General features: G+C 39.2%; 1 protein-coding gene across 4 annotated transcripts in view; it reads left to right on the forward strand.

Moving 5' to 3' along the window:
• LOC309644247 (uncharacterized protein) overlaps positions 1-26,395 on the forward strand; it is a 337,219-nt gene that overhangs the window by 29,686 nt on the left and 281,138 nt on the right. For 2 of the 4 annotated variants that reach the window (XR_014254303.1, XM_082427909.1), the window contains exon 3: positions 3,730-3,823. The exons of the other annotated variants lie outside the window; for them this stretch is intronic. Coding sequence is in view for 1 of the 2 variants with exons in the window: in XM_082427909.1 (XP_082284035.1) it covers positions 3,730-3,823 (94 nt within the window). In the remaining variant the exon portion in view is untranslated. The remainder of the gene's footprint in view (positions 1-3,729; positions 3,824-26,395) is intronic. 4 annotated transcript variants of the gene reach the window in all.

A 26,395-nucleotide genomic window follows, 5' to 3' on the forward strand; every position in this document is an offset into this window, starting at 1 on the left:
GCAGATCATTGATTCTACCCATCCTCTATTTCTAAAAGATTCTGACTCTTGCCTCCATCACAATAGAGCCCTTGCTGGCCTGTTTGTACAATGTGATCCCACCCCTCCCCTGGACTTAGGCAAGTAAGCAAAGGGCAGACACTTGGCTGGCCCAAGGAGATGCACCCTATTTTGTAGCTAAACCAATCAAATCCTCCTTTTTGAACATTTGAGAGAGGAGACACAGAAACCTAGGGAGTGGTTAGCTGCATCATTTTCATAGGGAGCTGGAAAAGGTGACTGCCCTGTTCCCACCCTTGCTTTCTCCTTGAATTCTGTAAGATCAGTATTTCTTAAATCACAGATCAAGAGTATAATTAAACACTTGAACTAATTTGAGTAGGTTACTTGAAATAAAACTTGTTCTAAAATAAATAGAAAAAAATTTAAAATACTTTTTCCTTTTAAAAAAACCAAGTTATTTCCTAAAACAGTAGTTCTCAAATTTGAGCGTGCATCAGAATCAGCTGGAGGCTTGTTAAAGCACAGATTGCTGGGTCCCATCCCAGAATTTCTGATTCAATATATCTGGGATGGGGGTGGGGCATTATAATTCACATTTCTAACAAGCTCCCAGATGATGCTGATATTCCTGGTCCAAGGACCACTCCTTGAGAAACAATGCCCTAGAAATAATCATCTAAGATGACCATAGCTAACATGACTTTTTTTTTAAACCAAACATTAATATTCTTCAGAAGAGTGCAATAGTTATGAGTTCATACCCTGGATGAAGCCAGATAACCTAGATGCAAATCCTGGCTCTGCCACTTACAAAGTGGGTAAACTTGGGCAAGGTACTTAACCTTTCTCTGCCTCTTCATCTGTAAAGTAGATAGTCTAATAAATAATACCAATAGACAGCCTAGCACGATACAATTCCAGGAATCCCATTCGTATAGACTACAACATGAATAGCATCACCTAGAATTGTGCAAAGGGGTCATCCTGTTAGGAGTACTTACCTCATGGAGTTGTGATGATTAAGATCATTGTGAGGATTAAAAGAAGTGGAATGCATATGAAGGGTTTAGAACAGTGCCAGCACATGGTAAGGATTCATTAGGTACTAACTATTAGAAAATGGTCCACATCTTGGCTGTGCAAAGAAAATACTGAACACATTGTCATGGTAACTGTATCTTTAGTTAAGAATTAAAGGAGTTCAGGTACCACTGTGCAGGTGTAGTAGATTAAAACAATTTTTTTTTAAGAGACATGTGCTTTGGAGAGCAAGTAAGTGGCAAAAGAAAGTATGACCCTAATTCTTCCAGGACACAAAACTATCCTTTACCCTATACACATATCTAGCATAAAATAAAAGTAAACAAATAGTCACTGCTATCCCTAAGTTATATTTTAATTCCTGAAACATTAATTCTCTGATTATCAAGAGGTAGTTAGTATAGATTGGACCCTAATGGTTTTTAAAATTAAGTCAATTCATTTCTCCAACATGTGTTCTGACTTAAAATATTACTGAAAGGCATAGGTGAAAAATTGCACAATTTTATTTGATAAGAAACTGCTTTAAGCAAGGAAATTTTTAAAAAACCAAAGTTGTATTTGGAACTGTAGGAATAGTACAAGCCAGGTGAACTTGGTGCCGTAAGAAAAGTCCTTTTTATTTATTATTTTTATTTTTTAAATTTTTTGGCTGTGCCGTATGGCATGCAGGATCTTAGTTCCCTGACCAGGGATCGAACCTGTGCCCCCTGCAGTGGAAGTGCAAAGTCTTCACCACTGGACCGCCAGGGAAGTCCCTAAGAAAAGTCCTTTGAAACATGCATGTGAATGTTCATGGCAATATTATTCATAAGAGCCAAAACCTAGAAACAATCCAAATGTCCATCAACTGGTGAATGGATAAACAAAATGTGATATATTGGTTATCTATTGCTATGACCAAATCACCCCAAGACGTAGTGGCTAAAAACAACAAATGTTTATTTTCTCACCATTCTTGTGAGAAATCAAAGGGTCAGGAATCTGGATCTTGCTTTGTTGGTAACTCTAGCTTAGTCTCTCCTAAGGTTGCAGTCAAGGTGCTGGCCAGGGCTGCAGTCTCATCTGAAGACTCAACTGCAGAGGAGGGGTATCTGCTTCCATGCTCACTCATGTGGTGTTATCAGGCTGCAGATTCTTATTGGCTATTGGCCAGAAACATCAGTTCCTTGCTATGTGGACCTCTCTATAGGGCTGCTCACAACATGGCAACTCAGAATGAGGGATTCAAGAAAGAGAGAGAGAATGAGAGCCCCCAAGATGGAAACCGTAGTCTTTTCATTTAAAATTCTAACCTAATTAGATTTTAACCTAATCTCAGGAGTGACAGCCCACTACATTCTGTTCATTAGGAGTGAGTCACTAGGTCCAGCCCATACTCAATGGGAAAGAATTACACAGGGGCATGAAAACCAGGAGGCAGGAATCATTGAGGGCCATCTTAGAAGCTGCAACCAATGTGGTACATCCATATAATGGTACTATTCAGTAATAAAAAGGAACAAACTACGGGGATATGCTACAAATGGATGAACCTCAAAAACTTTAGGCTAAGTATAAGAAGTCAGGCATAAAAGACCACATTCTGTATGTTTCTATTATTTGACATTCTGAAAACACAAAATTATAGAAGCAGAAAGTAGGTTAGTGGTTACTTAAGGCTGTGGGGGTGGGGAAAAGGGAATTTTTGGTGGGTGATGGACATGTTATAAAAATGGATTGTAGTGATGGCTACACAACTCTATATATTTACTAAAAATCATTAAATAAATACTTACAAAAAAGATGGCATGGGATACAAAACAACTAGCCTGTACATTTCCAAAAATGTCAATATCATGAAAGGCAGAAGGTATTATGTCAGATTAAAAGAAACTAAAAAGGCATGACAACCAACTGTAATACATGATCCTGGATTGGATCCTGAATGTGGCAGTGGAGGGCATGGGAGAGATGCCATAAGGACATAAGGAAAATTGGAAAAATTACATATGGCCTGTAGATTAGATAAGAGTATTGTATCAATATTAAACGTTCCAAATAATTGTCCTGTGGTTATGTAGGAGAATGCCCTTGTTCTTAATAAATATATGCTCTTTAGGGTGAAGTTGCATGTTTTCTGCAACTACCTCTCAACTGGTTCAGGAAAAAAACTTGTATGTATAAAGAGAATGTGGAAGAGTGAGAGCAGGGGCTTCCCTGGTGGCGCAGTGGTTAAGAATCTGCCTGCCAATGCAGGGGACACGGGTTAGATCCCTGGTCTGGGAAGATCCCACATGCCGTGGAGCAACTAAACCCGTGCGCCACAACGACTGAACCTGCACTCTAAAGCCCACGAGCCACAACTACTGAAGTCCGTGCGCCAAGATCCTGTGCTCCACAACAAGGGAAGCCACCGCGATGAGAAGCCCGCGCACGACAGCAAAGAGTAGCCCCCATTTGCCGCAACTAGAGAAAGCCCGTGGCAGCGATGAACACCCAACGCAGCCAAAAATAAATAAATAAATTTTAAAAAAATGAAAGCAAATGTAATTAATTGTTAACAATTGATGAATCTGGTGAAGGGCACATGAGAATTCTTTGTACTGTTCTTGCAACTCTTTTGTAAATTTAAAATTATTTCAAAATAAAAAGTTTAAAAAAATAAAACAAATCTTTGAAAGAAATTCTCCCTCTGTCCCTTAGCTTCCAGCCAGGATCAAATACAATTAGCAGTACAAACAGAAAAACCAACAGAAGAAAAAAGAAAACAAATGATTTTTGATCTATTACTTATCAGGTACTATTTTTCTTTGTTTTATTTAATTCTTTTAACACACTTGGAGCAGTGGTTCTTGACCTCATCTGTACATTACAATCACCTAGGGAGTTTTAAAACTCCCTATACCCTGGCAAAAACCACACAGATGAAGTTAAAAGCTCTGGGGATCGGACCCTGTCATCAGTATTTTTAAAGTTCTCCAGGTGAATCCATTGTGCAGCCAAGGTTCAGACCACTGCCTTGGACATAAAGCTTTATCATCTCCCTCTTAGAATCGTAAAAGTTGAGGCCCAGGGAGATTTTGTAACTTGCCCAGCTTGCAAAAGTGGAAGAGAGGGTAGATGGACATGGGTACACAGAAAAGAAGCGGCATCCATGTGACCCCATTTTCAGGCTCTTACCACCTCACCTTCTGGCCCTCTTGGGTCTTCACCTGGCTTTCCCGAGCGTGGTCTTCAGACAAGGAGCTGAGTTGGATGCTGCAAAATACAATCACACTTGCTGTGGATTTTAAGGAAATCTGGTTTGTGAAATCTGGTGATGGGAGTAGGTTCAATCCAGAAAGTCTTCTTTGATAAGTGGTCAAGAAAGAGAAGTTTACATCTCTAGACATTCCTTCTCATGATAACATATCTCCTTTCAAAACAGACAAAACAGACCTTTTTATTTTAATTGTTAAATAAGAAATTTCGAAAAGACTTCACTCCAAATTTAGAATAGTTACATATGCTGCCTTTAAGCCATACTTCTCAATAACCTGTAAATCACTAGAAAGAATTATGTCTCATTTTAATTTAGTCCCATCTATTAGTTTTTCATATCGCTGAACAGATAATATTCATGTAATAAACCTTAATTGTTGCTTCTCCTAGGTTTCCCAAACATTTAGAAAATAAGCCTTTTCAAGTGCTATTTAAGCTGAAGAGGAGGAAATTTGACCCATAGTTTATCACTTAGCTCATTAGCATACTAATATGACTACAATTTGCATTTGACTAGGGGGTTGTTTTTTCACTCTTGTAATCTTGTTGGCAGAATATCACAGTTTTTGGTTGACTTTTAAAGCAAATTGTCTATCTACACTAGGGAAATAAGGTGGTGTTAATACAAGAAGCTTGGAAGTGAATTAATTGCTCTGAAACAATTCCATGTTGGTTTAGCCTCTTAGGTGGTGTTATTTGCACGGCTCTCGCTAATGCTAATGATCAATTCACATTGGCATTTAAACAAAATCTACCCTAAGACATTTCTCACACTTCCTAATGAATGATTCTTTTTTTCTTAGTCTCAAGTTATCTAGTGCTGCGGTGATCTAGGATAGCTCTTTTACTTTGATAAGTAAAAGTGTGGCTGAGACTTTCCAATAGCTTTTTCAGGTAACTAATTCAGAAGGAACTAGCTCCTTTCTAGCTGCTTACCCTTCAAAGAATTTACTTTGTGGATACACACAGGAAGGAAATTAACTGCACTGTGTTGAGGCAATCTTACTGGTATTGAGATTTTTTTTTTAATAAATTTATTTATTATTTATTTATTTACTTTTGGCTGCATTGGGTCTTCAGTGCTGCACGTGGGCTTTCTCTAGTTGAGGTGAGCTGGGGCTACTCTTCACTGTGGTGCGTGGGCTTCTCATTGCAGTGGCTTCTCTTGTTGCGGAACATGAGCTCTAGGAGTGCGGGCTTCAGTAGTTGCAGCATGTGGGCTTGGTAGTTGTGGCTCACAGGCTCTAGAGCGGAGGCTCAGTCGTTGTGGTGCACGGGCTTAGTTGCTCCATGGCCTGTGGGATCTTTCCAGACCAGGGCTCAAACCCGTGTACCCCGTATTGGCAGGTGGATTCTTAACCACTGCGCCACCAGGGAAGTCCCTCGAGATTTTTATTAAAAAAAGTAATTAAATATTCTAAGTAATAACATGTTATTCTAAAATAGTCTAAAAATATTTTAGAAGGCCTGTAGTAAAAAGCACATTAACTGTAGAGAGAGGCAGGATATCTCTGGTGTAATGATGCCATTGCTTTTTGTATGTGCTAAAGACTGAATGTTTGTGTCCCCTGAAAATTCATACACTGAAACCTAATCTACAGCATGATGGTATTTTGGAGGTGGGGACTCAGGGAGGTAATTAGGTCATGAAGGTGAAGCCCTCATTAATGGGATTAGTGCCCTTATAAAAGAGACCTCCAGAGGACTGCCTACCCTCTTTAGCCATGTGAGGACACAGCAATAATAATATGGTGGTCTATGAGACAGGAAGTGGGCTCTTACCAGACACTGAATCTGCTAGCACCTAGATTTTGGAACTGCCAGCCTTCAGAACCATGAGAAATAAATTTCTGTTGTTCAAGCTACCCAGTCTATGGTATTCTGTTATAGCTGCTTGAATGGACTAAGACAGTATGTGTACAAGAAAACCAGTGTAAGGAGATAGATATAGATATAGATATAGATATAGATATAGATATATAGATGTAGGTATAGATATATATAGGTGTATTTATTGGACAATTGTATATATTTATTGGAAATTATATATATTATATATATAATACATATGTATAAAATATACATGGAGAGAAACATTTCTTTCCTTTTAGGAGACAAGCAAATATTCATTAGGTCCCTTAGCCCAGCTGGTAAGATTGTCTTGGTTAGATGAAAGGGTGTCCATTTCAGTGCCCCACTATATACCTGGGTAACAGGTTTGCATCAGATTTCTCTCTTCTGGGACAAAGTGCCTAATACACTCCTTTACAGTGGACAAGGGACTTAAAATATCTGTCAGTTAGGAGTCTAAAATAATTAATTAGTAGTGATAGAATTTCTGGAATGCAGACAAGAGGGAGGAAGGAGAATAAGAAGAATGACACTAAGAGTTACCAAGCACCTACTATATGCAAGACACTATGGTAAACACACTTAACCTATGTTGTCCTATTTCATCCTCTCAGCAACTGTGAGACAGAGGTACCAACTTCCCCACCTGAAAAATGGTGGAGGTTTAGTAACTTGCTGAACACAATAAAGTGATAGAGTGGAGATTCACTTGTACAAAGAATTTGAAGAGTTCTATCCATTTCAAAGTCTGCTTTCTTTTCACTACATCATGCTGCTGTCAGAATGAAAGAAGGTTCAGGGACTCTCCTGGCAGTCCAGCAGTTAAGACTCTTCACTTCCACCACAGGGGGCACAGGTTCCAATGCTGGTAGGGGAACTAAGATCCCACATGCTGCGTGACACGGCCAAAAAAAGTAAAAACAAAACAAAAACCAAAAAAACAAGGAAGTTTCAGTAAATTCTGATAAAAAAACAAATCTAAAAATTTGATACCCTGTGGAGGGAAACACAACAAGTTTTGGGAGTAGATATGGCAAAAAAGGCATATTGCTCAGGACATAGGAGGAGAAGACTAGAAGATAGCTAGAAATAGAGAACAGAAGGAGAGTGAAGACTTTTCAAGCACCCAGGACTAAGAATCGAATGTGCTTGGGTAAGTGACCAGGCTAAAAACTCTCAGTATAGATTTCTTCTAAGTTGAACAAAGATGAACTGTGAACCTGTATATGCTTACCTCTATGTAGCTATGGTTTTCAAAGAATAGTTTATCACTTGTAGTGGATTCAAGAAGATTAGCCTGTATTTGTTGCTGTCATTGAGAATTCAGTAAGAGGAGGAATGTAAGAAAAATGAGGGCATTTCTCTAAGATATACACAGGGGAATGAAATTATTGGAGCCATAGGTGTGTGGATCTGCATCTTAACTGGATATTACCAAAGTTGGGGAGGATAGCTGTTCCTAGAAAGTCACTCCAAGAATATAATCTGACCTCTCTAGGGGAGGAAAAGTGTTATTCAACCCAAGTTCATATGGTGAGGCCAAACCAACCAAAACATCGAAGTTTGGAGCAGAGAAAGGTTTATTGCAAGGGGAACGCGCTGCTTGTGCTCAAAAAGCCCAAACTCCGTGATGGTCTTTGGGGGAGAGTTTTTAATAGGTAAAATTTGCAGGGAGGGCTACAGGGTGTATGACCTTCCTCTGATTGGTTGGTGGTAAGTTAACAGGGTGGTGTTCCAGGAATCTCAATCATCAGCCTTCTGATTCCAACCAGTCTGGATTCCCTGTGCTTATGCTCAGCCTGAAGTTACCATCCTCCACCTGCGGGCCTTAGTTTCTATAGGAACTCAGAGATAAATATCAGATTGCTATACACATCCCGCTAGGAGGAACCAGAACCCTGCCCCATAGCTGCACTATTGTCTCTTGACTGCCTTTCTTTTGTTTCTGCATTCCCTCACTTTCCTAATTAGTAACCATTTGAATCTGCCCTTTGGAACTCAGGGAAGGTCTAGGAGGCTGGAAGCCTTTTTCCCACAAACAAGAAATGTTGGACACGGAAAGTCTTTTGTACCAGGGAGGGCCCCACAGGATCCTGCTTGGTTTCAAAAGGAAACTGACTTCAGTCTAACAACAATTCACCAATCTCTTCAAGAACCCATTATGAATGTGGCACTGGATTCTGGAAGGTGCCGATAAATCTTCAGAATGGCTCCTGCCTTTGAGGAGCTGACTATATGATGTGGAGCTAGAGCATAGACCTCTGAAACACTAAATACCCATCATACCCATCTGAAACACTAAATACCCATCATACCCATCTGAAACACTAAATACCCATCATAGATGCTGAGTATATGTGAGGGTCTGCCTCGGGAAGTCAGGGGTTGGAGAGGGGTGTTGATAAGGAAGGCCTCCTGAGGGACTGGAGCAGGGCCTTGAAGGCCAGGGAGGTGAGAGAAATTGGGTCAGGGCAAAGAAGAGAAGGAAAGAGAGCCAGGTGGGAATATCCAGGCTTGGATCTTCTGAGTCCTGATACATACATATGACATCCACACCCATATATATACAATATGTGCATGAGTGTGAGTATGACTATATTTCTTTACACTTTAAGAGTACATTACAGTTATATTAGTGGTAGGTATAAGTTAATACAACCACTCTGAAGAGCCATTTGGTAATATCCAGATAATTTGCAGCCTTTGTTCCAACAATTTTATTCCTAGGTATATATCCCAGAGAAATTCCCCCTTATGTGCTCAAGGGGATATGAATAGAATGGTCATTGCATGTTTTTAACAACAAGATATTAGAGCCAACTTACACGTCAGTTTATAGGAAAATGAGTAAAAAAAATGCAGCATATTCATCCACTGGAATATCTGTGATACAACAGTTAAAATCAGTGAAATGGAGCTATATACACAAACATGAATAAAACTCAAAAACAATGATAAGGGATAAAAGCAAATTGCAGAGTATATTCAGAATGATATTCATATAAAGTTTTAAAAACGTGCAAAACAGTCCTATATGTCACATATATGTAGTAAAAATATACTACAATACTACCTGTCAGTGTGGTAAAAAATAAAAATAACCTTCGTGATAGTGGTAACCCCTGACAGTGACAAAGTTTAATACAACTGGGAAAGGGCCTCCAACAATTTGTGTAATAATTTATTTTTTAAACAGTGTAATAGGTCCATGGGTGCTTGTTTTGTTGATCTCTAACATTTTGTATGCTTGTAATGTTTCAACTTAAAAACATTAGAAGAGGTAAAAAGAAGACTAAAAAGATACACAGTGAAATGCTTAATAGTATTTGTTGAGATTATAATGCAGATTAAATTTTCTTCTTCATTTTCTATATTTTTAAAAATAAATATATCATTTTTATTTAAAGTTGTATAAATGAAAACAACTTTTAAAAACAGAGTGCATTACAGAGCCATGCTGTTTTGCAAGGGCCTAGAATAGTAACTGGTGTATATTAAAGTCTCAATAAATATTTACTGAATGAATGAATGAATGAAATGAATGGATGAATAATTGAGACCTTAGCAATACAGGCCAGTAGGGAGGAAGAGAAAGTAGGAATGGTGCAGGCAGGCAAGTGCCTGAGGCAGATCCTATATGGTACAACGTACAGTGGCCATATTCCTATTCCTAAGGAGTAGAAGCAATTCAGGTATAATGAGGTTGGGCAGAGGCAGAAATGTTAACCTGATCACTTTTCCCCACTCTCAACTAACTATTCCTACCTTCCTTCTCTTTCTCACCTACCTGTGTTGCTGAGATTCATTCCTAGCACCTAAGCCTACCTATCACCATCTGTAGGACAAGTGGGAATGTTTGTATATAAATGGCATCCATGGTCTAAACAGCTAGCCTAGGTAACCTGGGTTGTATCTAGACATGGAATGGATAAAAGCCAGTTAATTTGCACTAGTATTGTCTTAGTTTGGGCTGCTATAACAAAGTATCAAGGATTGGGTGGCTTATAAACAACAGAAATTTATTTCTCACAGTTTTGGAGGCTGGAACTCCAAGATCAGGGTGCCAGCATGGACAGGTTCTGGTGAGAGCCCTCTTCTGGATTGCAGACTGCTGACTTCTTATTGTATCTTCATACAGCAGAAAGGGCAAGGGAGCTCTTTGGGGTCCCTTTTATAAGGGCACTGATCCCATTCATGAAAGCTCCACCCTCATGACCTAATTATCTCCCAAAGGTCCCAATGGCTAATGTTGTCACTTTAGGAGTTAGAATTTCAACATGAATTTTGGGGGGACACAAACATTCAGTCCATAATAAGCATCAAACCCTCAAAATATTATCTCAAATATTTCATTAAGCTGGGGCTGAGGCACCATAGAGAGATTATATGGATTCAGTAATGCATTCCCTTGCTTTAAATGAGTCCATATTTTTATTTGTACCAAAGTTCTTATACACCCAAGCAGAATTATATACCACTTGGTAAGAGTCTGCTTATTAAACTGATGAACAAGGTAATTCTTTGGGCCTAGGCTATTTGAGGAAGATACAACATGAATCTGCACAGAAAATAGCAGTAATCTTCTAAGTACAGACAAGTCAATTGTATTTGTTGTGTGCTAACAGAAAGACTCCTGGGTTTTAGTAGATAGCCCACTATATAATCATCCTGGCTGCATAGGCTCAGATACTTTGTTTTGAAGGGAGTGCAGAAATCCTGCAGGTTTAATTGCCAGTAAATCAGCATGACCTCCACTCTCTGGTCCTCCTTTTCTACACTGATCTTTTCAACCAGAAAATGAAGAGATGGATTTTACAGTGTGTGTGTGTACTGCCTATGGTAAGATAACAGAATTATACTTGCCATTTTCTCCATTACAGGCTATGCTAGATAATGAAGGACTCTATTAATGACATGTTCTGTTTGCTTTTCGGTTATTTTCATCTTGTATTATAGTTACTTCTTTTTGTTATTATGAAGAGCTGTCTTTCTCTTTAAAAAAAAGATCCTTCTATCATTAGTTCAATATTTTACCATCACCAGAGATTTTATTCCCCAGTTAATTCACAAGAGTTTGCATTAAAATATTCTGGATCACTCAAAAAGCTATTCATGAACTGATTGAATTGGATGTTACTCTTAGCTGATTTTCAGATTTGGTTTAAATAGCTATTTTAAATTAATATTTCCAATTCACGACTATAACCAATACAGACATTTTAACACTCATCCATACCCAATGTAACATAAACCTGCTGTTTGCACTGTTGAATTGTTTGTATGTTGAAGTTTATTTTAGTTTGAATGAATAATATTCTGTGGTAGATATTTATATGTTTAGATTTTTATATGAACACTATAAGAAAACATCAAAATTTAAAACTACTAAATAGTAGGTTCCACTTTGTGCTTAATTTCGGAGTGCTACTGCTACCTATTCTGAATATAGGATGATGCTTTTCTTGCCTGACCACAGGGTGCTGGACCAGATGATTCCTTGAAGCTCTGTCTAGCTCTAAGATCTCTGATGCAACCTGCTGGGTCAGGACACCATCTTATTATGGGCTGTGTGCTGGACAATATTGTTGTGCTTTAAATATACATTTAAAAATGTTTTAAGAGTGAGAAGATTCTGGGATGATGGCAGCAGTGACATAGTTTTTGAATCTTTCCAAATCCCCATATTACAATACCTAGAGCCACTAGATAGCAAAACCAAAAACATTTGCCATAAAATTAGGTGATAAGGTATCCCCAGAAAACCCAAACTACAAGCAAATGAGAACAAGCCACCAAAATCCACAAGACCTTCCATTTGTGTGGGAGAAAGCAGAGGAAAGCAATAGGGCCTCTAATGCACCTGAAAACAGAGTAGAAAAAATAGCCAATAGATATTTACTGGAAAGGCAAAGACCAATTTGTGAATAGCAGCTGAAATTGGGAGGTGTTTCCCCTACTCCAATGGCAGATGAATGTGAGAGGCCTACAGGGAGGATGGAAGGGACTAGAACAGATTGGTCTCAATAAACTTATGAAATTACCAGCTAGGGCTCCCTTCCAGAATAGAGCCTGACCCAGACTTCTGAGAGTAGAATCAAAATTAATCAAGATAAAGACAATATAGACAAAGGAAAGAGAAGAACCACAGGCAGGAAATCTCAGGAAGCAAGCAGTTAACACTTTTTAACCCTTCATGGAAACAAAAGAGGGAGCTCTGTGAGGTTAGCAAAGCTACCCTGAACCATGTCTCCTTCTAAAAATTCAGAAATCTCTTTTCACATAAAAATCGACAATAAATTAGTTACTATATCAAAAAATGGGGAGGGGAAAATAAGGAGCAGAATGACATCACTTCAAACAGTGAAAGGACATCGGAAACATGTGTCCACAGAATACATTGAGACCATAACCTTTAATTTCACAATAATCTAAAAGGTATTAAGAAAAATAATCTAAATGATATTGACATGAAAAAAACATATCACATTTTATTTTAAAAGTAAAATTAAAAAGAAAAGAAAAATCATTTTAGAAATGAAGTCTTGACTAAAAAGAACACAAGAGAACATATAAATAATATCTTAAGGGAAATAAAAGATGAAAAGAGTAAGAATTTTTCAAATGAAAAAGAAGTTAAAAGATTTGGAAACAATTCAAGAGAAAGTGACAAATTAAAGGCAACAAAGATCCAACATATAGATAAAAGGAAGTCCTCAAAAAAGAAATCAAGTGAAGGAACAAGTCAAATACTAAAAAACATAATTCAAGAAAACTTTGCTGAAATAATAAAGAAAAAAGAACTTAAATTACATGTTGAAAGAGTACACCATGTATCTGAGAGTATTCACCAGGACAACCTCAAGACATAATTTAGTAAAATTATTGGACTTTAAAGAAAAAAGGAAAAAATCCTTTAGGTATATAGGCAAAAGGAACATGTGATTTATATGACAAACACAATGAGATTATCATCAGACTTGTCAACGCTTTATGCCAGACAGAAATGGAGTAACATATTTAAGGCACTCAAAGAAACCAAATGAGAATCAAGGATAAACTGCAAAGCTGACCATCAAGTATAAGAAGCACAGACAAATGTTTATCAACATGCAAGAACTCTGAGGATATCACTCTTATTTTCTCACTGAGGAGTCTATTAGACAACAAGCTTTGGACAATCAAACTGACTAAAGAGGGCTTCCCTGGTGGTGCAGTGGTTGAGCAGCCTGCCAATGCAGAGGACACGGGTTTGAGCCCTGGTCTGGGAAGATCCCACATGCCGCGGAGCAACTAGGCCCGTGAGCCACAATTACTGAGCCTGTGCATCTGGAGCCTGTGCTCCGCAACAAGAGAAGCCGCGATAATGAGAGGCCCACACACCGTGATGAAGAGTGGCCCCCACTTGCCGCAACTAGAGAAAGCCCTCGCACAGAAATGAAGACCCAACACAGCCATAAATAAATAATAAATAAACAAACCCAAAGTTAAAAAAAAAAAAAAACTGACTAAAGAGACATTGCTATTAGGCCTGCTAATGAGCATTAAACAAATAATTACATGTACGACTAGGATTAAATAAGGATTAAAAGGGAGAGTATGGTATGTAATGGCTCTCTGACAATGTAGATACAGTACAACTATTAAAACTGAGAGGAGAATGGGGAGAGGAATATGGGAAAAATTTTTATCTGTTCTCAGTAATTCTATTTGTATTTTTCTGAGCCTGTGATGTATATAATGCAGGGTAATGTAAATAGCAGTTATGGAATATTCGAATTCTATTTTACCCTCTGCCTTTGAGTACCAGCATTTCCAGTGTGGAAGACTAAATATAGGAGGGGTTACATAGAAAAACCTACTGTCCTGAATTTGAATTGAAAATATCAATATTAACTTAGAGGTATTTTATGTTTAAAATGTATGTTTTTCTGTAGCTGTGTGTTGTTTTATAATAGGTTTTTCATGTCTCCGTCCACTTAAGAGGCCTAGAAACAGTGACAAATCCTGTAGTCCTGAGCATACCTAGCAGCCAGATTGTGATCTTGAAAATATCATTTCTCCCTAAAAGAAACCTGTGCTTCTCGGGGAAATGGCTGCTTTCAGCTCTTGGGTAGTGTATTAGTTTGCTAGGGCTGCTGTAACAAAATACCACAGTTGAGTGACTTAAACAAGAGAAATTTATTGTCTCACAGTTCTGGAGGCTAGAAATCCAAAATCACGGTATTGGCAGGGTTGGTTCCTTCTGAGGGTCATGAGGGAAGGATCTATTCCAGGCCTCCCCTCTTGGCTTGTGGATGGCCATCTTTTCCCTATGTTTCTTCACATTGTCTTACCTCTACATGTGTCTCTCTGTCCAAATTTCCCCCTTTTTTCATAAGGACACTAGTTAGATTAGATTAAGGCCCACTCTAATGACCTCACTTTAGCTTAATCACCTCTGTAAAGACCATATCTCCAAATAAAGTCACATTCTGAGGTACTGGGGGTTTGGACTTCAACATAAAAAATGGGGGAGGGGGTGCAGTACAATTCAACCTATAGTAGGCAGTAAATATACAAGATAAACTTCAAATGCCTTGTTATACTAGATAGTGAGGAAGTTATTAAGATTTACTGGGGTCATAGCCAAAGGCCTAGGAGCCAAACTAAAGAAAAGATAGGACAGTTACAATTTGAAGACAATTACAAATTTACAATAAAATTACAATTTTTAATATCTATTAAAGTAGTCAACCTCCTTAAAGTAGAGGTCGATAGAGAGCTAATTCACTGTCTTGAAAACTGACAGTGCAAAAGTATCAACTATTTATCCTACTTTTCCTATATGAACAGTGCCATTGTGTCTCTTAATAGTAAATGAGGGGAAGCATCTTTTTATAAAAGCATTCTGGCTAATAATTTTAAAAGAAATAACAGATTTAGAGTATCACCATTTTTCAACCCTCAACAAATTTATGGGTATAGTCACTGAGCATCAACATGCTGCTGACATCCCAAAAGGAGAGACAACCAGATGTGTGCCTCCCAGTGAAAGAAAGCGTCATCAGCTATTGTCTTAGTCCACTGGCGCTAATATAACAAAATACCACAGACTGGGTGGCTTATAAACAGCATAAATTTAGTGCTTACAATTCTGGAGGCTTCCAGCATGGTCGGGTGAGAACCCTCTTCTGGGTTGCAGGCTTATCATTGTATCCTCACATGGTGGAAGGCCCTAGGGAGCTCTGTGGGATCTCTTTGATAAGAGTTCTAATCCCATTCATGAAGGCTCCTCCCTCATGACCTAATCACCTCCCTAAGGCCCCACCTATTAATACCATCACTTTGGAGGGTTAGGATTTCAACATATGAATTTAGGGGGGACACCAACATTCAGACCACAGCACCTAGTCTTCCCAGAGGAAGACTTGAGTCTAATCATGCCTCTGGATCCAGCAACCAATATAAAGGAAATGAAGACAGAGAAACTTGTTGAACCATGGGTGTACAGTCAGCATTTGGAGTGTAGGAGAGTGTACAGGTTAAGTGATCTGTGTTCTTTAACAGGGTGTAAAGAAAAGGATTGGAAGAGGAACCTATAGATTAAAAGAGACTTAAAAGAAAACATTGCTTAGCAGATAAGACTAAATAATAGTCCAGGAATGTACACTTGGATGTCTTATTACACTTGGGTGATAATACTGTAAAGAAAGCCACGATTGCTATAATGCTCAGAATGGTGGCTACTTTTGTGGAGAGAGGAGGTTATCATTGGAATGAGTACATGGAGGGGCTTTTGGGTGGGGGTGAGGGTTGGCAGAGCTCTATTTCTTGGCTTGGATGGTGATTACAAAAGTGTTTGCTTTCTAATAACTCATTAAGCTATATATTTGTTTTGTGTGTTTTTCTGTACCTGTTTTGTTTTTTCAATAAAAAGTTTGTCTTTTTGTTTTTGTTTTGTTTTGTTTTAAGAGCAGTGCAAAACATAAAGAGCTTTAGTAGAGACTTGTGCTGTATGCTGATTTCATTTCAGGACACTTCTCAGTGTCTTCCAAAAAAACTAGTGTGTCCACATTTTCCCATTAAATTCAGCAAAGCCTGTTCTTGGCTTAATAGACAAACATACATTTCCATCTACAACCTGATTTAAGAATAGGATAGAAAGAAAGCAGTGAGAGGCCAGCAAAGTAAAAAAGAAACATGTTTTACCATCCAACCATATTTCTGCAAAAAGTAATATTAAGCAAAATTGGGAAAGCATAGGTAGGTATAGGTATGGCAGCATTAGTGAGGTGGTATCATAAAATCTCCCCGAGAAGCTGTAGAATCCCATATTGTTCAAGTTTACAGCTTCATTCCATTCGATTAGACAAACAAAATGGCTTTTATCCATTTGATCCATTGATCTTTTGACTTTAAGCTACAAAGGAGACAAGTTTACAGGCCTTAAAGACAAATCAGTCTTTAAGTTGTCAGCAAAGATCTCTGAAAGCTAACTTTCCTGAAGTACTAATTAAAGCAAAGAACGAGAGTCCACTGTGTAACCAATAACACATTCCCTGTGACGAGTGAGAAGAGGGCCATGATATCTGTATCAGACAGTGTGCAAGTATGTATTGAGCACAGGTTTTTCTATGGAGTCTCAGTTTCACATACGGGGTTGGAGCTCCAAATATATGGTCACCATACTTATTTTACAAAATCGTCCTTTGTCTTCTTTCCTCTAATCTTAATGAAAACAGGGCTGTACTTGCAAGTAGACCTGACAGATGAATTTAACACATTCTTACAAATTTAAGTTATTTTAACCAGCCCAAGGGAGTTCCCTGGTGGTCCAGTGGTTAAGACTCCATGCTTCTACTGCAGGGGGCATGGGTTCGATCCCTGCTTGGGGAACTAGGATGCCACAAGCTGCGCAGTGTGGCAAATTAAATGAATGAATGAATGAATGAATAAATAAACGAACCAGCCCAAGAGGTTCTGAGGATGTGCCTCAAGACCCCCCAAGATGCCAATGGAGTTGGGGGGGTTAGTAAGCAGGCAGTTATTTAAATCCTGTCAATTATTTGAGGCCCAGCTCAGCATCGTCTCTCTGTTTTCCAAGCCATTTAAGAGCATTATAGACTGAACCACTCATAACCTAACTTTCAAGATTATTTTGTCAAAACAATAGTGGTTTTATTGCTACTATTGCGTATTGTCCTCCAACTACTTTATGATTGTTAATTTTGTGTCCCTATCTGGTTACAAGGCTTCCTAAAGGCAGCAATTATGTCTTATAATTTCCTGTATTCTCCACTGCATATAGAAAACACTCAATACTCATTGATCTCATTCACTGATCCTCTAATTCATCCATTTATTCAATTAACAATATTTTTTGAGGGCCAACTATGTGCTGTCCTTTCTGCCAGGTTTATAACTATGAGCAAGTTTGTGCTCTTATGAAACTTCCATTTTAATAGTTGGCATAAGGAAAACCCCAGGCACTTTTTTCCCTCCCAGACTTTGGACTCTAAAATGACTAACTTTCCAGCAGTAGCAGGGGCTAAACTGCCATTTGTCCAAAAAGAATTCCCAGCCCATTCTGCTGCTTAGTGGTAGGCAAACTAAAAGAAAGGAAAAAACAAAGCAGGTTCAGCATGTGTGAGTTCTTTCTGATTGCTCTCCCCTTCACTGAGGTGCATTCTTCAAAAGCCAAGTAGAACCTTTCAAAATCCTGGGGTGGGAGGGGTTTCACATAGTTTCTCTTTGACTCCTGTACTTTTCCCCATTACTTTCCCTCAGATATACACTATTTTATATAATATATTTATGTACATATGCAGGCATACACACATGTGTATGTGTATATATGTATGTACACGTGTGTTTGTATGTGCATAATAAGGTTTGTCTCTCATCCCCCCTTCTCTAGAGAGACTTTTAATTTTAAAGTAGTAATCACCCTAGTGCCCTTTGCCCTCTAGAGTGATTTTTCAAAGGCAGGGCAGTGCCAAAGCTGTAAACCTTTGCCTTGCCTTTGTGGTTCTCTTTTTGATGTTGGAGCTTTCTCACCACCTGCTCTTTTTGTCTAAGCAATTCCCAGGCTTCTATAATTCTGGGAATTTGACTACTACTTAACCATTGTTATTTATTTCATCAATAGTGTTAAAGTGGCAAATTTTATAGTACTGTGACAACAGTAACATTGATTCTCAAAGAAGGTGTTTTCCTGGCTTTATTTGTTTTGATGAAATAATCTTGGACTGAAAAGAGAACTAAATACATTTGCCTCAGGCCAACTGTCCAAGCTTTATAATGCATAAAGCATAAAAATGATAAAACTCTGCCCTTAAAAAATAATTATAGGGCAAATTGGTACCATGCTGCAGATAATGGTAAAAATTAATTAATTGATAGATACATAGATACAAGTACTTTCTGAAGGAAGGAAAAAGTGAAAAAGTCACAGTGTCTAACTTCAATAAATATAAAATCACCCCTGTATCCCAGTGCTGCTACCAGGCCAATATATAGTAAGCACAATAATACTTGTTGAATGAGTGAATTCAGTTCACTTTTATCTACCACTCTCAGATCCCTAATACTTAAAGAGTGGATTATCTATGAGGATAAGGAAACCTGTTATGAATATAAATAATAATAGGATTATAACAAATCCTGTGTCCTTTTAAACCAGTATCTCTAGGGTCAAAACTTAGTGCTGTAAGCCAGGGCTCATGTAAATAATTGTTTACCCACTCTTTGTACATCATTTGAGTAATCCAATTACAGACAGATGGGAAGATAAATGTCTCCAAAAAAGGAACCAGGAGTATTTTTCTTGTGAAAATGCACAGACATTCTAAATACTTCCAAGGTTTGCTTTAGGTGATCCATTCTTGATACCCAAAGAATTGCTGTCAGATGTGTTACTGTTCCGAGGTGGGGCTAAGTGTCTTTGAAGAAATATGAATTAATGGATTTTCATGTGGGGTGATTGTTTTTATTTGTCCAAGTAGAAAGGGCACGTGGGAAGCAGATGGTTGTCATTGGCACAGAATGGCTCCAGATGACTGTACTGTTCCCAAGTTGAGCACTGAGGAAGCTCAGACCAATTTGGCTGTGGACAGACAATCAATGAAACTTGTGGGTAACTGTGGAGAGTCTTTCCTACATGTACTCTGACCTGAACTTTATGCTGCCAGTATCTCTGTGTAGAGAGATTTGTTTACCTCTCAAGAGACTTTTGAAATGATTCAAAGTCCTGAAGGACTAAAGGATTCTAGTCAAATACGTACAGTTTGTGTCCCTTTTTCATACCAGAAGTGACAGAAAAGATATCAAAATTCTTTAGGTTTCCTCTTTATTTGTACAAATGGAATGACAGTAATGCAGTGACCCTGTAGAGGCTTAGGCTGAGTGAAGCAGTTTGTCTTATCAAAGCAGTTTCTCTAACAGTAGGTCACTGGGAGCAGGGGAGTGTATTTCTACCCCTGAAAGATATAGCTTGCAATCCTCGAAGTAAGTATAGGACAATTAATTCTATGTTAATATGTTGTTACTGACCTATGAACTCAAGCTATAATTTTCTTATATAACATATTTGAAACAGCCAGCTTGCCTATTTCCATAACCCACAAAGCTAGAATATTCTTTCTAATTTGTCTAACAAGTGAGTGGAGCTCAAAGTTTGGGGACAAGAAGAATTTGTAGGCTGGTGAGCTGCATAATGCACATTGACGACTGAAATATCAGGCAGATCAGTGAAAAACTGTGTAAATCAAAAGTGTTTAACTTTAGAAATAAATCTGTGTGTATACTTAAATAATAGGTTTCTCTATATTTACCCCTACTTGTTGAGCTGTGTTTAGTCATATTCATTCATTTATTTAACAAATATTTATCAAGCTCCTTCTATGTGCTGAGCTCTGATGTAGGCACTAGGAACATCATAGTAATTGAAACAGATAAAAACCGTGGAGCTTATACTCTAGGGTATTTCAGGATAATGATTCAGTGTATGAGCCACATTTACAGAATTAGTTCCAAGATTGCTCCAACTGACCTGTTTTATTTTAGTCTGTCTCTGACCACTCTTTGTTTTGTTTTGTTTTTTTTGGTTTATTTATTTATTTATTTATTTAATTTATGGCTGTGTTGGGTCTTCGTTTCTGTGCGAGGGCTTCCTCTAGTTGCAGCAAGTGAGGGCCACTCTTCATCACGGTGCGCGGGCCTCTCATTATCGTGGCCCCTCTTGTTGCGGAGCACAGGCTCCAGACGCGCAGGCTCAGTAATTGTGGCTCACGGGCCTAGTTGCTCCGCGGCATGTGGGATCCTCCCAGACCAGGGCTCGAACCCGTGTCCCCTGCATTGGCAGGCAGATTCTCAACCACTGCGCCACCAGGGAAGCCCCTCTGACCACTCTTGGCTCTCAATTGTTCTTCAGTTTCTTTTCTGCCTAATCACTTTAGTTTGGCACATTGATTGACAAACTTCCACTTTGTCCTTCATATTCTTCACTTTGTTCTTAGTCTTTCAAAAACTGTCGTTCCCTTCTGATGTGTCTCCCCTGAGAACAAATGACCCAGTGATAAGCCTCCTGGTGTGCAACTCCCAGAGCCCATCACATTTGTGTACAGCTCATATCAGAGATGGCCTGGGCCATGAGCGGATGCTAGACAACGGACCTGTGTTTTGTTCTAAGTTACAGAGTGCATAGTTGTGCACAGTAAGGAATATTTCTGAGCAGAGCTTCTACTTAACCCAGTGGAAACTGAAAATAAACAAGGTAGTACCTGGGCAAAATTAAGAAGCAGAAAAAGATGAATCCACTCCCCTACACTCCTGTTTTCTTTCCCTTTTTCCACTTAGTAAACTTTTTCTATCTTTTAACATACTGCTTTAGTCACTTTAGGAGCCAGCCAAAAAGAATGTCTCTCCTCTGATCTGTCCCTCCTGCTCTCACAGAAGGAACCCTGGCTGCAGCAGTTTAAGGACTGACCCCTAAGAGCTACTAGGAGTGGGAAAAGGTGCCTCAGGGGTTCCTTCCCTGCACCCTTAACTTTAAGTCTTCATTCATTATGCTAAGCCCTAAGTGTCCCAGACACCAAGATCTACAGCAACTACTCTATGTTTCTGCAGAATAGTGATAACTAGATTGGTTGAGTGCTTACCACATGCTAGGCTCACACTAAGCACTTTACATGTATTACCCTGCTCAATCCTCCCAACCTGATCATATAGGTACTGTTAATACCACAGAGTAAGCTCTAAGTGGACGTTTCTTTTTACTGCTAGGCAGGAATATAGCACAGAGTTTTGACTATGGGGGCTCAGGTTCAAGAGAGAGAAAGCGTATGGTATTAGTTATGTATTGCTATATACCACACCCCCCAAGTTACCTCAAACTTAGCAGCTGAAAACAATAAACATTTATTATCTCATACTTTCTGAGGGTCAGGAATCTGGGCAGCTTCGAGGGATGGTTCTGATTAGGGTCTCTCATGAGGTTGCAGTCTAGATGTTGGCTGGGGCTGCAGTCATCTGAAGGCTTGACCGGGATTGGAGGATCCACTTCCAAGATGGCTGACATACATGGCTCTTGGCAAGAAGCCTCAGTTCCTTGCCTCATCAGTCTCTTCACATGGCTGCCTCAAGCCATGGTGGCTGGCATCCACTGATCCAAGAGAGAGCAAGGCAAAAGCCACAATGTTTTTTATAACCTAGCCTCAAGAGTGACATTCCATCACTTCTGCTGTCAATTCATCACATAGACCAACTCTGATGCAAAGTAGGAAAGAATTACACAAGGGCATGAATACCTGGAGGTGTGGATCATTGGGGGGCCATTTTGGGGTTGACTACCACATCTTTTAAAACTAAACACCACAAACTAGCTTTCTTCCATATTAAGAAAACAAAGCCTTGAAGTGTCTCTGGTTGGCGGGCAATGTCTGGCTTTAACAATTAGGTGTTGTATAAGTGCTGGGCTGGCTGGAAGTGCTCTCTGCCCACTTAGGTGAAGTGACCACTCAGGATGAGGACTGTCAGTTGTCTTTGCTGTGTAAATGAGATACCGACTAGGGATTATTGTATCAGTTGTTATTTTAGCAGAAGTCAAGTCTGTACCACTGTCAGCTGGCCATGTCAAAAGTTTGTGATCCCCATTTTATAGGCTTTGGGAATTGAGACACTTGCTCAAGGTAATACTATTAGTCAAGGGGGCAAGGGTTCTAATGCAGGCTGTCAGACTGCAGAGACCACCTTCATAGCCAGAACTCCATAATGACCTACCCTCAAAGGGTAGGTCCTTTTAACCATCAGCCCAAATTCAAGGAGAAGAGGAGCTAGGAAATGTCATGCAGCCAGAGTGCTACTCAAGATTCCCTTGAGGATGCATATGACAGGGCATCCTAGAAGATTGGAAGGAACATGTGCAGTTAGATCAGAAGAACACCCAGGTCTGGAGATGGATTTAGAGGGCTGAAGAAAAGGATCTCCTGCTTATAATGGGCTGATTGAGGTCTTCATTTTCTAATAACGTATATAAGTGGCAAGGTAAAAGGAACACAAATTACAGTCATTAACATGAAATGTTTGCCATCTGTGTCTAGCTAATATAATCACATTCAGGAATACATTCAAGGAAATCATGGTTTCTGAAGTGCAGCTAGGAGACGCTAAGAATTCTTCCACTGGATATTTCTCTTGGGACTGGCTCTACCCTACCTTCTCCTTTTAAGTTCTAAATAGAAAGTAGCTATTCCTTTTGAAAAATGATATTTTCCCTGGATATCCCATGGATGCTGACCCAGAAGAGTGCAATCATACAAGAATTCTGTTAGAGATGATGCCAAATTAAGAAGCTCATATATGGCTTCCTCTTCTGCAAAGCCTTCCTCGATTTTGCCATGGTGGTCCAGGCACTCCTTTTTCCTCTTTTGCCCAAATGGGAGTTTGGATTAAGGATGAGGAAGGAAAGGACATTTGAAAACATAGAGTACTAGAGGGGGACAGGCACTGGGAGGAGGAGGGTTACTGGGGACTCTACGGCTCTCTTCCCAGTTAGACTCTATGACCCAACCCCTTGAACCTCTTTTCTCCTTCCCATAGATCTGAGAAATTCAGCTTGCTTGCTTTTCTGTTCTGAGCTGTTAGCAACTACTCTATTTCTTGGTTCTCATTTTTCTCCAAGAGTGGATGTGGAGTGGGATGTATCCCTGTGTTGCTGTGCACCAAAATAAGTACACAGACCCTTTCAGTTTTAAGGGTTTTCTTGGGGTCACCGTGGGGAAACAGAAGGAGAAAAAAATTAACAACATGAGGAAGTTATGAAGTCTCCAAAAACCTTACACGTTGTCCAACTTTACCCTTATCTGCTACTCAGAAGTGTTGATGGCTCCCCTTCTGCTCCTGAGGGTGGAGCTCTCATCTGAGCTCCTCCTTTCTGGACCTCTTCCCTCCCTTATCTTTTTCCACAGACCCACCCCTCCTTCCCTGAGGGCCTGTCTTTCAAGATGTGTAAGTACAGTTGGATGTGGACATGTAGACTTACAAGTACTCCCAGAGCCAAAGAATCATTTACTGTCAGTGTCACTCCAAGATGCTTCTCTTCATTTCTCTCAATGACTCCTTCATGCCACCTCAGGAGTTCTTCACTAGAACTAAGAGCATGAAAACTGCAAATGAGGAGAAGGGACATGGGGAGAGGCAAAGCTGTAGGCTTTGGGAAGGCACCAAAGACATACCATAGCAACTTTGCTGAGGACCCTTGGTAGCTGGTCTGGGTGCTCCTAGGACATCATCTGTAGGGGAAGCATTTGATAGGCTGTTCTGAGTGTTCTCTTTTAAATGTGAGTCTGGACACTGCAGATGTTAAAGAGTATGAATCAGAGGAATTCAACCTGGTGTAACCAGGAAGCCAGTGCTCTGCAGAATAGACCAGTGACTCACCACAACTTGATAATATCACATACAAGGACAAAAATGGGCAGCTTTGATTTGCTAAATGGAAATAAAAAATACTAATTATTTTTTATAGTAGAAGAGAGAGTGCATCCAAAGTTAACTCTTTAAAAATATCTCCAATTGTTGAGTGCTTAACACATTCAACAGAAAGTTTAACAAAATGTGGAAATTGGAATATTGACGTTACTTCAAAAGACTCAGAAGTAGTTAAGTAACTTAGGTGTATTTAAATCTTTCATGATATGAAATATACTTCATGTGAACAACCTATTGAAGGTTGCTCATATTGCTTATTTTCTCATTTACGTTTGAATAACATAAATGAGTTCTGCTGAGTGCCGCTTGACATCATCAATGATAACTCAGACTGGTCTCCTTAGTACCCTTGATTTCTTGCTCCTCCCCATGGGGGCAGTTATATGCTGCATCCAGCCTTAGGAGAGGAAACAAAGGTAAATTCCAGGGGAATTCCCTGGTGGTCCAGTGATTAGAACACTGTGCTTTCACTGCTGAGGACCTGGATTCAATCCCTGGTTGGGGAACTAAGATCCCACAAGCTGTGCAGCCAAAACCAAACCAAAACAAAACAAAACAAAAAAACTAAAGAAAAACCCAAAGTTAAGTTCAGGGACCAAAAGGATTCACAATAGTGGATAAACTAAATTGAAAGCATTATGTATAAATACTTATGTATCTTTAAAGTTATTTAATAGCAGGTATATTTTTTATGAGATAAAACTTTTGTATGATATGTATATTTAAATAAGAAATTAATCTTAAATTAAAAAAAAAACATACATTGGAGAAGGCAGCTGATGACACAATTGTTTGGAGAAAGTAAAGTACAAAAAACAAAAAAAAAACTACAAAAGAAAACCCACTGAAGGATTTTGAGAAACTCCAGATAGACTCAGACATGTTGATGGAGGCAGCAGGCAGCAATATGACAGCTTAGGTCTGACTTGAATATCCATAATTTTCAAATGGAAGTTTGAAATTCTCAGGTAAGATAAATTTGGTGAAAGAAGAGAAAAACTCTAGAATTCCTAATTCTCTTTCCATGAGTTTTGAAGAGCTATTTATGAGTATGGAACAGCCTAAGGGCAAAATGGGAGCAATGGACTTGTTGCCTTGTCCAAGACAGCTAGACCTTCCATTTCTATCCAGCCACATGGAAGTGGTTATGGGTCCTTGATACTCCATCCTGTGACCCCTCCTCCCACATTCCTGTCCCACTCTTAACCCTGTTGGGTTCTCATGGCACCTTATACTTTTCTTCCATGGTAATTAACACAGTTTGTAATTAGATATTTATTCATTTGATAATTTGATTGTCTGACTTAATCATACTGCAAACTTCAAGAGCAGGGACAAACTTCAAGAACCATATTTTTCAGAAATGTGTCCCCAATGCCTACCTAGTACAAGATATCTAGTAGTAATCAAAAAATATTTTGGAACAAATGAATAAATGATTCTTTTTTCTCTGCTTAGAATGTCTTCCCTCTTCCTATTTTGCTGGTGATCTCATATTTATGTTTTTTCAAAACCCAATTTGTATCACCAATCCAAAATACTGCTCCTGCAGAGGAAGTTACAGCCTCCTTTCTCTCTACATCTTCTAAGCATCCGGATTGCTGCACTCACAGCACTGTCCTGCAATTGTTTGTTTACATAAGTCTCTTTACAATTAGACTGTGAGCTCCTTGAGGTCAGCAACTGGGTCTTATTCATCTTTTTATTCCCAGTATCCACTGGCATATAGTAGGTGCTCATAGACGTTTGGGAAGGAAGTGAGATAATAAATGGATCTTGTGTTTTCTAGGTACCTTGTCAAAGGAGTAGCCCATTTAGGGGCAGTGGTGAGCTGTAGGTCAACAGTTCAGTGAATATACAGGACACCAATGATGCCCCCAGGGAACATTGGTGTTGCTTCCCCTTCTTTTAGACCCTTGCCACTTTTCTCCTCATTTCTCCCAAATGGAGCTTCCCAGGCCACTGTGGGGCAAGTTCATGATGCAAGCAGGGACAGTCAAAGAATTTCTCTAGATATTTTCTTCCAATAGCTGAGTGATAGATAGCAGTTCTTTCCTCTCTGAGGGTGCTAATATCAAGGTATGAGCACAAGTCATTCACCACCACTTGTTGAATGTAGCCATCTCTAGAGAGAGTCCTGAAAGGATCAAGTGCCTAGTTCTAGTAAGGTCCAGCCATCATTGTCCTTTCAGTGGTTTGGTTATTTATATAAGTCAGTACATTCCCCTTTGGCCTAAATTAGTTCCAGTTGTAAGACTTACTAACAGAGGCAGAGCTCAGCATCTCTTCC

Source organism: Balaenoptera physalus (assembly GCF_965194825.1).
Source record: "Balaenoptera physalus genome assembly, chromosome: 15".
Taxonomy (NCBI): Eukaryota; Metazoa; Chordata; class Mammalia; order Artiodactyla; family Balaenopteridae; genus Balaenoptera; species Balaenoptera physalus.